The following is a 15,739-nucleotide window of genomic DNA, read 5'->3' as shown; positions in this document are numbered from 1 at the left end:
CTGTACTGTACAATACTAAGCGCCTGCATGGTGCACATGGCAAACAACACTGATAGGCCGAGAGAGAGAGAGAGAGAGAGAGAGAGAGAGAGAGAGAGAGAGAGAGAGAGAGAGAGAGAGAGAAAGAACCCAACAGGGTTCTGTATTCACAGCTGCTGAGGTGATGGGTAAAATGTGGCAGACATACAGTTAAATAATCATAACAGTCTCTTTTTGTATACTTAAAAAAAAAAAAAAAAAACTCCTCCTGGGGGGGGGGTGAGAGAAAGACACGTAAGTTCCAAACTGAGCAGCATCCCGTCTGTCTCCCATCCATCCATCAATCAATCCATCCAATCCATTCTGGCTGTTGTCAAAGCTTGTTCTGATGATCATGAAGATGATGATGATGATAATGATGATGATGACGGTGAGAGCAGAAGATTTTAAACAAAACAATTCAACCCAAAAAAAACAACGACGTAATAAGATTAATATGTAGAAGAAGAAGAAGAAGAAGAAGAAGAAGAAGCAGAGCTTGTGAAAAACTCAAACTTCCACCAGGCACTGTAGCTGATAGAGAGAGACAGTCACAGAACCAGCTGATACTGAGCTTCTATCCCACAATGCCACAGAGGTCTGAAACCTTAACATTCCCACATCGCTGAGAGACAGGTAGAGAAAAAGAAAAAAACGAAAAAAAACGAACCAAAATAAAAAGCCAGAGGTGCTGCTGTGTGGGATACCCCCACACTTAAAATGATGAGCTCAGCTGTATGCTGCAACTCATGCTCCCAAGATGCACTGCTGCTGCGACGACAGAAACCGTCACCATCACAAAAAAAAAAAAACACGGAGAAAAAAAGAAAAAAAAAGAGAGAGGCCGGCCCTGATTTGACAGTGACGACAACCTGGCAAATCTACAATGATGTCGCAGTTGTTGTTTTTTTTCTTGGGTCAGGAAGCAGGAAGTAGGTCACCAAGGAATGAGCAGCAAGACAACACTGCCTTTAATAGGCTGAGGCAGACAGACAGGTTGTCAGACAGATTAGACAGGCAGGTTTAAATACACTGCTGCTCCTTCTGACATAAGTCTTTTCTTAAAAGTACTGGGTGTCTAAAAACAACCAGCCCCCCGAAATCCCCCGTGCGCACAGAAGTGGTCAGGCTGCGTAGCGCCAACGACAGCCGGACCTCTCTGAGCCTACTCCGTGGTCGACATCCACCCTTCCATCCAAAAGGTGAGACAGAGACAGCAATGGGTCCGGTGCACCGACCTCCGAGGAGGAGGCGTAGAAGTGAGAAGTAGAGGGGGTAGGAGAGCTGAAGGGGTTTGCGAGAGTTGTCACTCGGTGAGCAGCTGCTGGAGGAGGCTCTTCTGCTGGGCCTGGTTGTTCTGGGAGCCCTGCGCTCCGGGGCCCTTCTGGGAGGCCGTGGCTCCGATGGAGCCCTGGTTCAGGTAGGAGTCGCTGCCGACCAGGTTCACTGTGCACTGCACGTCCGCGAACACCTGAACCTGCTGCACCTGCAGAAACAGAAGCAACAATGAGTACGGTTTGCATGCACCTAGGGCTGGGTACCAAATTCTACACATTTTAGGCACCGGGCGAATTGCCTCTAACGTATCGAGTATCGAAAAAAATGGTCTCGAACATTTTTTAATGATACACAGCCCTACATGCATCCACAATATGTTGGTATTATTCGGGTTTTACAGAGGCATTCTTTGGACATGTATACAGCGCATTGGGAATATGGGTCTCATTCAGGGTTTTTACCGCAGTTTCCAACAGTTTAAAGGGGCTGTAGGTAGGATTGTGAAGATTCAGGACTTAGCCAAAAAATTTGAAGATGGACAACTTCTCAGTCCCTCCCCCCCTTTCTGCTAAAGCCCAAAATGGTCTCCTAAGCCCCTCCCCCCCGGCCCTGATTGGTACATCTGAACAGGGAGCTGTGGATTTTTGCAAATCGCACTACAGGCTCCTATTTTGCACGGCTACATGTAAACGTTCTTTCATTAACTTTCATTAGCCATGTAAACGGCTAAGTCGGAATATCATCTTTTTCGGAATAAGGGCAAAAACCCTGAATATTATGTGCATGTAAACGTAGTCATGATACCGACCAAATAGCATTTAATGTTTAAGAGACAGATCCTGGATTGGTTTAGCCTGATACAAAACCACATTAACTAACATTTTTGGTAAGGGAACCTTAAACTTGGTCGTGAATTATGTACTGAGTGAGACATTTAACGGCTGAAAAATGGCAGTGCTTTCTGGTGAATAAACTATGTAACGCTGTTCTTTTACCTCAAACTTATCTTCAAGTCTATAATTTCTGTACTGCATTTTACTACTAGATATACTAATATATCTGTCATATACCAATAATATAAGCCATGCTGATATTTTAAAGAAACAAATCTGGTAAAAACCAGCCAGTCCTTCACAATTACATAAAGTAGTGACAGTATGGACAGCATACATATTGCACATAAATAAAATCCTGTATTAAATTGACAGAAACAGAGAAGTCACAACAATCTAAATTGTGTAACACACAACACATTACACACAATTATCTTTACTAAACAAGCAACAGATGCCGCCACGATGATGTCATTTCCAATAAAACTTCGGATAAATGCACCTCAAAGTCTGGTGTTAGGAGGGTAAGGGGATGGATGGACAGAAAACACCAGACAGCAACCCGTCAAGACGATAAAAGTCCTGGAGCTTCAAAGTCACTAACCTGCTGGTCGCTGCACACTGAACCGACGTTACTGAGGTTACTGTTGCTCATGCCAACCGGCTGCCCCATGTGAGGTAATGAGCCGACACTAGCCGAGCCCCCGGCCATGGCGACGGTGATGCTCATGTTGTTGTAAACCCCCTGCTGGCCAAAAGCCGGCCCTGCACTCTGTCCTGACTGACTGAACAGGCTGCAGGAAACAGACACAAGAAGACGGCATATTACACATGAGGTAGGGCTGAACGATTAATAATCCTTTTTATAAATGGAAATTGAGATTTGAAAGAATGCGATTAGCTAATCGTGGAGACCACGATTAATTGAATGTTTGGTGTAAAATTTGGTTTACAATTTGTTATTCCTCTTTTTATAATAATATTTACTGATATTTGTTTAAGATAAATGCTGGAATAATGTTACATATCACAGATTGTTTACAGAAATGTCCTATTTTCAGTGGATTTTTCATTTATTTTGTATTACTTTATTTAACATGGTAGACAGTTCAAAATGTAGATGCTGCTATTAAACTGAGGCATATCAGAAATGTCTGTTTACAGTAAAGCACTTATTGCTGGCAATTCATATCCATGTTCTCATCTTTACATAAGAATAAAGAGCATGATGGTGTCTTATGTTAAATGCTCCGTGAAATGTTGTATCTGTTACACAGTGAATATTGAACTTTAGCTAAACTTTTTTTTTTTCATTAGTGTAGAAAATCATAATTGCAACATCTGGCAGAAAAATTGCAATTCGATTTTTCCCCAAAGCATTCAGCACTTAACACGAGGAAAGTGTGAAAGTGTGTCATTTTAACAATCATAATCATTTAATAAACTTATAACAAGTGATTTTTTTGTAATGTAATATTCACATAAGCGTTACAACATGGGTTATTATAGTAAACTAAAACAACAGAAAAACTAAAACTAAACTCAAACTAATTGCCAGTTTAAAAAAAAAATTAACAATAAATATAAATGAACATAAATCATTTTAGTTTTTTTAGCAATAATAGAGCACCACTGGATAAAAGGAGACAGCATGAATTTCCATCAACACTCATTACATTGAACCACAGAAATTGAACAGACTTGACATGAGATGGTGCTGTGCTGTAATTGTTTTACATCTGGACACTGAAGTTGCGCAAAGATTAAAAATTAGAGCTCGTGGCTATTCTCCAACCATGTATTTTGTATGTATATGTAGCTACATACTTCTGAGACGTTATGCCTGGCCCTAACAAAAACAAACTAATACTACTGTAAAACTAAATATATAAAAACCAAACCTTTCTGAAAAACTGAAACTTAACTAAAACTAGCAAACGCACTCTGAAATTCAAAAGTCAACACTACAACAAAACAAAAACAAATTGAAAATTCGAAACTATTATGATCTTGGTTACAACTGTGTACTCTTCCTAACCTGTTGCTGCCCATGCCTGTCTGTTGCCAGCTCTTCATTTCTGGTGACTGGTAGCCAGGGGGCGGGGCCTGCTGAAGCAGAGGACTCTGGGAGGTGGAGCTTTGAGGTGACAACAACGGGCTGGTCGGACTCATCTCAGACGGGAAAGATGGGTCTTGCTGGGCGAGAGCTTTAAAAGATGAAAAGTAGAAAAGTCAAACAAATAACTTATTTTTTTGCAAATTATGACAAAAAGGTGCAATGCAGGGTGGTGGGCGTTTTCATCGCAGTTTGAGCGGAAGTGATACCATATTTGTTTGCTTCACCTGGGTTTGTTGGGCTTTGACAGTGAGGGGGTGAGCCTGGGAGCGAACACTTTCTGCTGACCGCTGCACTAACACACTTATTTCGACTCAGAAAGTAACTTTACATTTGGTAACTGCAGTGCTAATTGTATTTTACGTGTGGAGGAATAAATCATGGCAATACAATCTTGAGCGTGTCACAGTGTGTTTATGCATCTCTCAGTGTTTAGTCCCTCGCAGCAGCACTTTGTTGGGCTGCTTACAGCCGAAACACATTATAATGTTGTATAATTAAAGTATAATTATCTAAAATAAAGAGTGTTAAAACAAACACATTCATTTGATATGAAAATGGATTCTCAGTTTGTGGTGGAGCAAGTTTGCTTAAACGCACCAGTCCCTCCAAACTGCTGAAACAGGCCCTGCTGCAATGAGGAGTTGACGGTGCTGCTGAACTGGCCCGGCACGCTGCCCATCAGCGCCTGGTTATTCAGGGGAACTCTGCCGGGCAGTTTGTTGTCCAGAGGGCTCCCGCTCATGGGGCCGAATTGACTTGGTGAGGTAGGGGATTTTCCCGTCAACAGGGGGTACCCTTGTGGAAAGTTGAACTGCTGCGGCTGTTGTTGCTGCTGCTGCTGCTGTTGAGGCGTTGTTGTGGGACCTTTTGGGACCCTGGCAGTTCCGATGGGCCCCACAGCTCCGGTCGGAGCCCCTGCCATGTTCTGTCTCATCAGCATGACTTTCTGCTGGAAAAGCTGGCGCTGGCGGTGCTGGATGCTGAAGAGTTCCCTCTGTCGCTGGGCCAGCATCTGGGCATTCAGCGGAGGCTGCTGAGAGATATGATGTAAAAAAGAGCATGTTACAGAGCAAATATTTAAGTTAAAGGTGCAGTAAGCAATGCTGCGCAAAGACTGATATTTGAACTCAACAGCCAAACAAATACAACCCCCACTTCAGAAGCTCCCCCCCACCAGATTCATGGACAGATAACTACTGGCCGGCCGGCACATTCACATGCTACCCCTAATTTGTATTGGATTAACATCACTTACTATACCTTTAATGTACATGTTTCAGAGAGCCAAAATTAAATGCCTTAAAGCCAACACCAATGTAACACGAATTTGGCAACAGCATTAAAGAGGACAGATGTAACAAGAAAGTAATGCAATACATGCAAACATGTATCTTTAATAATTTAATTGATCTAATGATAGAAAAAACTAGGTTATTTGAGGTTGTACATTTACAGTGCAAAAACTACAATGCTAACTTAGTTGTTTACTGCCTTTAAATTGAGCTATTTTCTCCTTCTAACTGAAGCTGCATTAACTGCTTTTTGGCTACTTGGGGCAGCGGAACAAGCTGTAAACGCAACATTGAAATCTTTTCAATATTATTTATTTTTTTTATCTTTGAAGTTGACAGGGTGAACTGTTAGCAAAAAAAAATCAGATCCGGAGCAACAATCAGCATTCATTTGGAGATGGTTTCTGGCCACCCGATGAATATGGTATATAGTCATGCTGTGCCGAGGAATTTTATGTACAGATTCATGTGCCGATTAACAGAGTCAAAGAATACAATTTTAACTGCTTTAACCAACCCTGCACTTAGTGATACCAGATATACTGTACCTCCAAACTTTGGAAACACTGGAATACGCATCTGTACCGGTTTTAATTATTGTGCATAGCTATTTGTATGTCTGTCTGTCTGTCTGTTTTGTATGTTCCCTTTATGTAATATGTGGTAGTCAGTATGTCTGTATGTATTTGTTTGTGTGTTTGTGTGTACCCCTCTCGTAATATGTTATGTGTACTTTTCTATCTGGACCTTGAGTGTGTAAATAAAGTTATATATATATATTTACTCTCTTAGCTCTGTTTTTAGGCCCTTATGACTCCTCAGGGAAATATCGGCCTTAGCTACTAAATGCTCCACTTAGTTCATCAGCTAGTCGCTAACTTAAAGCCTTCTCTTTTACTGAAAACAGCTACATGCTGCTGCTGGAATTGACACCAAAACCAAAACATCAAAATTGCAGCCTGTAAAAACCCAAACAGCAAGCCAATGAAATGTACGTAAACAAATCATTTTGGTAGTCTTTCCGCCTCTGTGGGGAAAAAGCAGCGGGAGGTCAGGGTGAGCCGAGCTTCATTTGCTGCCACCGTGACTCACCTGTGAGGGCATTTGAGGTTGTTGAACCCCTTGACGAATCCCTATGTTCACATGCTGGGCGCCTCCAGGAAACGGATTCATGCCCGCCACCCTGTTCTGGAGCTGAGACAGAGAGGCAAAGACAGAGACAAAATAAGCAGAGGTCAGGCATGATAATAGAGTGAAGGGAAGGCAGGATTTATTAAGAAAGAAGAAATAAACAGCGAGGGAGATGAGTTGAATGTGATGATGAAGGAGAAGGCTCAACTAAAGAGAAGGTTTTCAACTAAAAATTAGAATCTGAAATCAGAAGTGTGTGGATGGTATATGAAAGCACTGAGAGCACATAAAGTGTGAAAATAACTCAAAGGTGTTACTTTCTTTCACTCGTTTATGAATTGTATATTGCTGTTGTAACAGCAGCCCTTGAATAGTGTAAATAAATTACACCTAATATAATAAGAAATATGTCTCACTGCACACATTACATAAATGGTTCACCCTGAGAGTGATGTTGTGAGGGCATCACATCCAGCAACATCTTACCGCCCAAATGGAATATAGTCTGAAATGAAATACATAATAAAGAAAAACCACCACCTCTGTGTCCTCACCTGCTGTGGGCCCTGCAGCCTCTGCTGCAGCTGCAGGCGCAGTTGGTTGGGTGGCAGCCTGAGCTGAGGGCCAATCCCCTGTGGTCGCGTCATGCCTGGCCTCAGCCCGATGCCCGTCGTCCCGCCGGGGAAAGCCCCCCGGGGGGCTCCAAACCCAAGACCCTGTGTCCCCACCACTGTGGCCAGCTCGGGAGGAAACTGAGCTTGTGGAGCTGGTGTAAACTGGGAAAGGTAGGTGGGAAGTTTAAGGTCCATGGAACCTGGCGTGGCAGTGGGCTGCTGGGTTGGGAAGTTTGGGGGCAAAGGTTCAAAACAGCCGCCCTGGGAAGAGGCAGACAAAAATAGGATAGAGATATTAAAGACGTGTTTCTTTATTATACATGAAAATGACATTTGAAAACAACCTTTTGCTACATTCAGAATGCTGAATTTTTTTATTATGTTGCTTCCATTTAAATGTGATGTACAGACAGTCTGACTGCCCTCTCCTTCCCTGGCTGTCACTCGGTTTGTTACAATAAATTAAATTAAGCAGAAGAGCCAGTGACATACACATTACATACAACTGTTTACAATTTATTCTCTTTACTTATATTTATTTATTGTTTGTTTATCTTTTTTGCCCTATCCCTTGCTGCTGTAACATTTCCCCGTTGTGGGATTAATAAGGAATTTTGTATCTTGAATTCTGAGCAGTTATAATAGTTATATTATATTATTATTATATATATATATATATATATATAAAGTTGGAAATATGCGGTCAGAACAGCAGAACTGGAGTCAAGTTGTGTAAAAACACCTCCTGTTTTACTTGAAAGCAGTCCAGCAGGGCTTTTGCCAAATGCAGCTTAATGATGATACACCGATCTTAAAATTAAATACATAGAGCCTTTCCTAACTGCTCACTACACTCTTTATACGTCGTTCACATCCGCTGCCCAGCTCGCTTAAGTATTACAATCTTTTAATCACACACTTACCTGCACCAGTTTGTCAATACCCAGAGCCTTATCCAGCTCGGCCAGTTCACTCTCATCAGTCCCACTGAGGAAGGAGACGAGCTGCTCTAACAGAGCTTTCTCATCGTTCCGGCCCTCGGATGTGGTGGGAGGGCCCAGCACTTCATCCAGCGAACATGGCACACACTGCCTGCTCACACAGAGAAACACTGCACATTATCATCTGCAACACACTGGAGCATCAGTGGGTATTATCCCACAACTTCGGAGTAGAAAAATTATAGTTAAATGACAATATATTGAGTAGGGCTGGGTATCGTTAAAAAATATTCGATACCGGTACAGATATCAATACCGTGACTTTGATACAGATTCCTAAATGATACCTTTTTCAATACCAATTTTATAAAACACAAAGAAATTACAACATTACACAAATCTTTAAATTTATTTTTCAGCTCCTACTACGAGAGCCTCGTCTCTCTGTGCGCAACGTAGAGTTTTTCCTGCCTGTCTCTACGACGTGTAACGTTAAACAGCCAATCAGCAGCATTATTAGATCTTGGAGATGAGACGATGAGATTTACTCCTTAGGTGTTGAAATTGGGTATTGAATGATGGGGCAGTTTTCGATACTCAATACTTTAGAGGCAATTCGGTCGGTGCCTAACAAGTATTGAATTCGGTAGCCAGCCCTAGTGTTGAGAATACAGTAATGCTTACTCTTGCGGTGATGCCAAGGGAGCTTGTAAAGGTGTTCCAAGACCATCAAAGGACAAGGTGTCAGACAGCGTCAAAGGCTGGAACTGGGAGTCTCCCACGTCCATCTTAGATAGGCCTTCAAAACACATTTTAACACAGATTTATTACAATTAACACTGAAGAAAAATAAATACATTAAACTGAATTTGGAGTCAAAATAATTCGATTCAACAATATAATTAAAGTCATGCACAGTAGGCACACTTTGCTGTATTCAGTGGTGTAATGTAACTAAGTACATTTACTCAAGTACTGTACTTAAGTACAAATTTGAGGTACTTGAGTCTTTTCTTTTCATGCTACTTTCTACTTTTACTCCACTACATTTATCTGATAGGTCTAGTTACTAGTTACTTAACAAATTAAGATTTTTGCACACAAAATACAATGTTTTATTATAAATTAAACTACCCAACAATGTATAGGCCTACAAGTAAAGCTGAAATGATTAGACGACTTTAAAGTTAAACAGATCTTTCGGCACTGAGTACTTTTACTTTAAGTAAATTTTCCTGATGATACTTACATACCTTTAGTTAAGTAACATTTTCAATGCAGGACTTTTACTTGTAACATAGTATTATAGTACTTTCACTTAAGTAAAGGATCTTAATACTTCTTCCACCACTGGCTATATTTAAACAGAAATTTAACATTATCTCAAAATCTTTTGATGCCGATTTTGTATCTCAATTCATTGATGCAGCATTGTGCTGCTCGGTTCTACAGCATACTCTAAAGTTATATAACTTTTGAGCTCAGACATGTAACAAAACACAGTCTCACCACACCCAATAGTGATATTGAGTATGGTCATTTATGTAAGAGTATTGAAACTTTGAACCTATAGAGCTCAGCTCAACAATGCTTTACTGCTACAGAAGATTTAGTGTCGAGTTACCACAAAACAGGGTTCCCACGGTCGTCATGAGATGTCCCGTTTTACCGGGACATCTTAAGCACATTTTCAATGACTAACTGCAACCGTTAAGTTGTGTGTTATTATGTTTTCTAGCATACCAGTGCTTGAACTGAATGGGTTAATGTCTGCCTCTGGAAAGGAGCTGCTGTCCTGGGCGGTCTGGAAGATGTCTCCCTGTCCCTGGTTCTGTGTCTGGTTCGGAGTGGGGGGACTGCAGAAATCAAAGGATGACTGACTCTGGAGGCTGCAGCCGGAGGTCGGGCCGCCATCAGCGAGTCCTGGGAAACAAACACGAGCACGTAGAAACTGAGGAAAAGCTCATTTAAAAACAACCTAATGCACAAACCTTTACTGTTTTAATATTGATACACAGACTCAAGACTGTTCAAGACTTCAGTGTTAAACTTTTTCTGGTTATGCTGCAGTGCCTCCCAAAAGCCACCAGGGGGCACACAGACTAACAATGTGTAAGAGAATAAATAAATTAATGAATAATTAAATAAATAGAGAGAGCTCTGGCTCACGCTACTATACTGGATACTACCACTGATGATGATAATAATAATAATAATTTTCTTTACATGAAAATTGTTCATTACAGACAATAAAAAAAATCAAAAAGATGTTTTTTTAACAAACACTCAGCAGTTTGATTTACACACACACACACACACACACACACACACACACACACATATACACACATACATATATATACATATACATATATATATATATATACATACATATATATATATATATACATACATATATACATACATACATATATATATGTGTATATATATATATATATGTGTGTGTATATATGTGTATATATATATATATATATATATGTATATATATATATATATATATATATATATATATATATACACACATATATATATATATATATATATATACACATATATACACACACATATATACACACACATATATATACACACACATATATATACACACACACATATATACACACACACATATACACACACACACACATCCCCCTGCTAGGTTGAAACTATACCTCTGTTCGGAGTGCCGGGAGGCTCTCTCTTCACATTGACATTGCGGGGAGTGCCGGCCTCACCGGGCTGGAGCTGAGTGGGTGACTGCAGTTTGAGCTGGGGGGAAGGGGAGTGGAGCTGGGGTGACGGCGATTGCAACTGGGAAAGGGACTGTGGCTGGGACAGGGGGGACTGGAGCTGAGGAAGCGGGGACTGGAGCTGAGGCAGGGAGGACTGGAGCTGAGCTGAGGGCTGCGAGGCTGGAGAGTGGAGTTGGGGGCCCCCTCCAGGGGTTGTTGAATCCTCACTGCCGTGTTTGACCTCACCCGGGCCTCTCAGGCCAGGCAGCAGCTGGGTGAGAGGGTCCATGTCAACAGGGCCACCAGAGATCTGAGGAAGGGAGATGGAGAGCGGAGCAGAAACAAACGAAAAAAGGGATAGAGATGAGAAGAAAAAAAAGACAGAATGGAAGAATGAACGGTTTAATGGTGTGAAAGAGTAATATATTAAAGAATAATGGGCGGCAGAAAAGAGGGGGCAGCCGATCAGTGACAGAGAGATGGGGAGAGACAAAAGGTCAAAGGCCAGTGAGCTTCAAAGGCTGCAGCTGGTAGCTGAGCCTGCAGCGGAGACAAAGTCCAAGAAAATAAACATTCAACGTGATTTACAATGGCTGTAAGGAAACTGCCAATGCCGGAGCAAAGCTCAATAGAGCAAAATTCCAGTGCTTAATTGTATTCTTTCTCACAGAGCCCCGGTGTGCATTTGAAAGCAACAGTGTCAGGCCTGAAGGAGGACGCTCATTTAAATTATTAGGCCATTAAACAGGCATGTGATTGGCAAAGGTCCAAAACAAAAGGAAAATATATGGAGCATCTGCATTCACGCCACGCACAAAATACCACCACGCCCTGATCATATACCACTCTCATTTATCAAATTGTTTTTTTGTGCGTTTAACTGGTTGAACTTGCGAGAAGCAATCATTCTACCTCACTAGCACCGAACAGAGGGCTAAATATTAGGCTTTTTCATGTTTGTGGAGGGTAACTTCAACAAAATGTGAAGGTTTTGGACTTATAACTATGAAATTTCACATCATTTTGGACCACTGTTATTACAATTATAGAGAACGCCCCAAAAGATTGTACTGCTTTTGCAGGATGTGAACACTGTATCAATAAGTTCCAGCACCCTTGCTGTGCCTGTAAGCCGTATAACGGCAGGGAAAACCCTCCCAGACGGTGTCTTAAAAGCCTTGAATTATGCGTCGCTCAGAACAACTGCAGCTGAAGTTAAGCGATTATCAACAGTTTTGGGGATTTCCCCACAGGGGTCCTTGTTAAGGGTGTGTGCTGGGCGGTACTATCAGAACAATCAGATTGCCTGGAGAGTTTGATAGTTCGCGGACAACAACATCTGATTGGATAGAAGCCCATCGCTCTCGCAGGTTTTTTTTTTGTTGGTTTTTTTTACACCATCACAAATAAGAATGAAGGTAGGAATTAATAGTTTGTGTACTGATTTAGTTAGGTTTAATGTACAATTAGCCTTGTCTACATGACTATTGCAAACACAAGCACATTGTACCAGGAGAATTGTTCAAATACTAGGACTACTTTGAGTTATTGCAGATCACCACTACATTGACAGCAACTGTACCGTGGAGTCTCGGCTGTCCCTGCGGCTGTCTCTGCAGTTCTCTCCGACGGGGCTCGATTTGGGGCTGATGCAAGCCGAGCTGCTGCAAACTCCTGCAGGTTTGGATGCACCTCCTGCTGCAGCAGTAGAGCCCGTACAGGCTGCTCCCTCCACGCTTGCTCTCTTCTCCACTTTTACCCTAACCGTCTGCAGGGTGAGAGCAGATGGAGGTGGAAGGTCCCCCAAGTCCTTTAAAAACAAATTACATTTCCATCAGTATTTTCCATGGCGTCTTGGCTCAAGAGAACAAATAATAGGGATTTTACAGTGCGGATATCAATGCTTGTGTATTATTTATTAGGGATGTACATAATGATTCACAGTGATCAAGGCTAACGCAATTTATTTTAGTTTTGTGCCATGAACAGATTAAATCAAATCAGATCAAATAAACATTGATACATTTGTGGATTTCTTAATAATAAAAGAAAGTAACGAGTCCTAAATCCATTTGAGTCCCATACAAATGAAATGCATCAAAACTAAAGGCATGTAAAGGGCCTGTTTAATGGTCACCTTTTCGTCTGTGTCCAGGAGAAAACGGAGTAGTTGATGGTCCTGTGGCTCTCTGGAGCTGGACTTGGGAGGTGATGCGTTAAGAGCTGGACTGGCAGGCAGCTCCCTCTTGATCTCAACATCGTGTTTGTTTAGTCCTTCCTCGGTGGTGGTGGTGGAGCCGTCGTTGGGACTGGTGTCCTGGAGCAGCCGGTGCAGGATCTTATGCCGTTCCGTTAGGGTGCTGTGAGAGGCAGGGCACTGAGGGACAGGAGGAGGGTTTGGTGGAAGAGGTGATGAGGTGCAGTGGATTCTGTTGTTGTTAGATTCAACTCCCGTCCCGTTGCTATCCAGGAGCTGACTCAGTCTGGGGTTACCCAGCTGTGAGGCAGAAGGAAGGGGGGCTTTAACAGAGTCCTCTCCCCGTCCTTCTCCTCCCTCTGGCGGTTTCGCAGATGGAGGCCGACTGGAGGAGCCGGCGGGTGTACTGGCTTGTCTCTGTAGGACAGGAGAGGTCAGGGAGAAGGACCCCATCGACCCACCGCCGGCACCGCTACTACCATCGCCGCCAGACTGCTGCTTGCTGAGGCTGCCTCCACTACTCAGCTCCCCCGCTGGGGAATGGAGGCCTGGTGTGGAAGGAGAGAAGGGGTTCCCCGGTACCCGAGGGCTTCCCCCTAACCCAGGACTGGCCCGTGGCATCCTGGGTGACATAAAAGAGGTAGGGGTGGCTGTGAGTGGGCTGCTCAAAGGAGAGGGGCTGTTGACCTGCTGGGGAAAGGTCCGATTGGGCGTCAGGTAGCCTGTGGGTGTGGCTGGATTATGTCCGTGGGGGGAGGTGTTGGTGTTGTTGGGGTGAAGGCCCGGGGTGGCGAGGCCGGCGCCTTGGGTCCAGTTGCTGCTGGGAGGAAGGGAAGGGGAGCGGGAGGGAGTCTGGGCAAGGCTGCCAAGGGTCGGAAGGCTGGGGTTAGTGTTTTCCTGAGAGCTAGAAGTGTTGTGTTCCCTGGAGGAAAAAAGGAGGAAAATAAATAAAAGATGACTGAAACCCGAGGAGACCATGTGGCCGAGCGGAAAGTTTGGAATGAGCGCCGAAAAAGGATCGTACCTGTCAATAGTGTGAATGCCCATAATGAAGGGCTGTACGTCAGGGTTGGGGGGGCAGCAGAACTTGCAGCGGGTTTGAGCGCTGAGCGGGGTGCCATCACTTAATGCGAAATGGTACAACGGGCTGATAGCGGTGCCATGGCTCATCACTGATGGGGATATACCAAACACACACACACGCACACACACACACACACAGAAAAAAAGAGGCAAACACAGGGTTCAGACTTTGGTCTCATCTCTCGTTTGTTTCCTTTCCCAGATTTATCCAGACTTCAAGAGCTCTGACTCCCCAAAAGGCCTAAATGATACTTTTGCATCAAGGTGTTGCAGCAGCCGCAAGTAATGTAAATGTAAATGGACTGTTTTTATATATGGCTTTTCTAGTCTTAACGACTACTGAAAGCGCTTTAACATAGTACAGTTCATACACTGTGGCCAAGGCTGCCGTACAAGGTGCCACCTGCTCATCAGATAAACACTCACACACATTTACACTCCGATGGCGCAGCATCGGGGGCAACTGTGTCTTGCCCATGGACACTTCAGCATAAAACTGCAGGGTGAGGGATCGAACCACCAACCTTCCGATTGGCAGGCGACCTCTCTACCACTTAGCCAAAGCCATACCGCAAGTGAGTTCAGTGTTGGGATAATTCAATACTGGTCTGTCCCTTAAACCTAATTAGGGCTGCAACTAACGATAACCTTCATTGTCAATTGATCTGTGTATCATTTTCTCGATAATCTATTAGTGGTTTGGTCTATAAAATGTCAGAAAATGGTGAAAAATTTCGATCGGTGTTTTCCAAGTCCAAGATGACGTCCTCAAACGTCTTGTTTTGTCCACAAATCAAATATATTCAGTTTACTGTCACAGAGGAGTAAAGAAACTAGAACATATTCACATTTAAGAAGCTGGAATCAGAGTTTTTAAATTCTTTTCTATAAAAACAAAATGACAAACCGATTCATTGATTTTCAAAATAGTTCACAATAAATGTAATGGTTGACAACTAATCGACTGATCTTAGCAGCTCTAAACCTTATAACTATATGCATTTACTTTATACATGGTAATTAGGTTTTTATTCTCTCACAATCACCTTGTAATAGAGACAAAATAGTTTGCAATTGAAACAGCTTACCTAGACTAGGTAAGTTTTCCAGCAATACAGAGAGACAAACAAATGTGTCGGAAAAGAAGACAGTCCTTCTATGAGTCTCCAAGGCTCTATCGCGCTGCTTAACTTTGGTTTGGATTAACTGGATCCATATCTGGCATGATGTCAACATGTAAACATTTTAGAAAACTGGATTTTGATATCAACTTCTAGACTTAGAAGATATCAGATCGATTTCAAGATGTGGAGGACAGATTGAGGATACTGTCCTGGTTTTAGCAGTTGTATTATGACTGTACTGAAAGAATTGGTCGAATAATCTATTATTTAATAGACACATTTCATTTTTTTCTGTTCCAGTATTTATTGTTTATTCTTCTTAATGTTCAATTTGTTTTATTTGTTTATGCAAATTC

The 15,739-nt window shown here is 42.5% G+C and overlaps 1 protein-coding gene across 2 annotated transcripts in view; it reads right to left on the bottom strand.

Moving 5' to 3' along the window:
- Positions 1 to 255: 255 nt before the first annotated feature.
- ncoa1 (nuclear receptor coactivator 1) overlaps positions 256 to 15,739 on the bottom strand; it is a 73,767-nt gene continuing 58,283 nt past the window's right edge. The window contains exons 10-22 of one of the 2 annotated variants that reach the window (XM_039781942.1): positions 14,201 to 14,348; positions 13,117 to 14,098; positions 12,562 to 12,789; positions 10,920 to 11,289; positions 9,970 to 10,149; positions 8,911 to 9,025; positions 8,209 to 8,377; positions 7,226 to 7,546; positions 6,633 to 6,734; positions 4,846 to 5,281; positions 4,168 to 4,336; positions 2,734 to 2,923; positions 256 to 1,504 (exon numbers count right to left, since the gene is read on the bottom strand). In XM_039781942.1, the coding sequence (XP_039637876.1) occupies positions 1,325 to 1,504; positions 2,734 to 2,923; positions 4,168 to 4,336; positions 4,846 to 5,281; positions 6,633 to 6,734; positions 7,226 to 7,546; positions 8,209 to 8,377; positions 8,911 to 9,025; positions 9,970 to 10,149; positions 10,920 to 11,289; positions 12,562 to 12,789; positions 13,117 to 14,098; positions 14,201 to 14,348 (3,590 nt within the window). In that variant the 3' untranslated portion in view covers positions 256 to 1,324. The remainder of the gene's footprint in view (positions 1,505 to 2,733; positions 2,924 to 4,167; positions 4,337 to 4,845; positions 5,282 to 6,632; positions 6,735 to 7,225; positions 7,547 to 8,208; positions 8,378 to 8,910; positions 9,026 to 9,969; positions 10,150 to 10,919; positions 11,290 to 12,561; positions 12,790 to 13,116; positions 14,099 to 14,200; positions 14,349 to 15,739) is intronic. The other variant, XM_039781943.1, reaches the window with a different exon arrangement.

The sequence above is a fragment of the Perca fluviatilis genome, chromosome 18 (genome assembly GCF_010015445.1).
Source record: "Perca fluviatilis chromosome 18, GENO_Pfluv_1.0, whole genome shotgun sequence".
NCBI classification, from domain to species: domain Eukaryota; kingdom Metazoa; phylum Chordata; class Actinopteri; order Perciformes; family Percidae; genus Perca; species Perca fluviatilis.
Note: the sequence above shows the minus strand (reverse complement) of the source record. Positions and strands in the feature narration are given on the sequence as shown.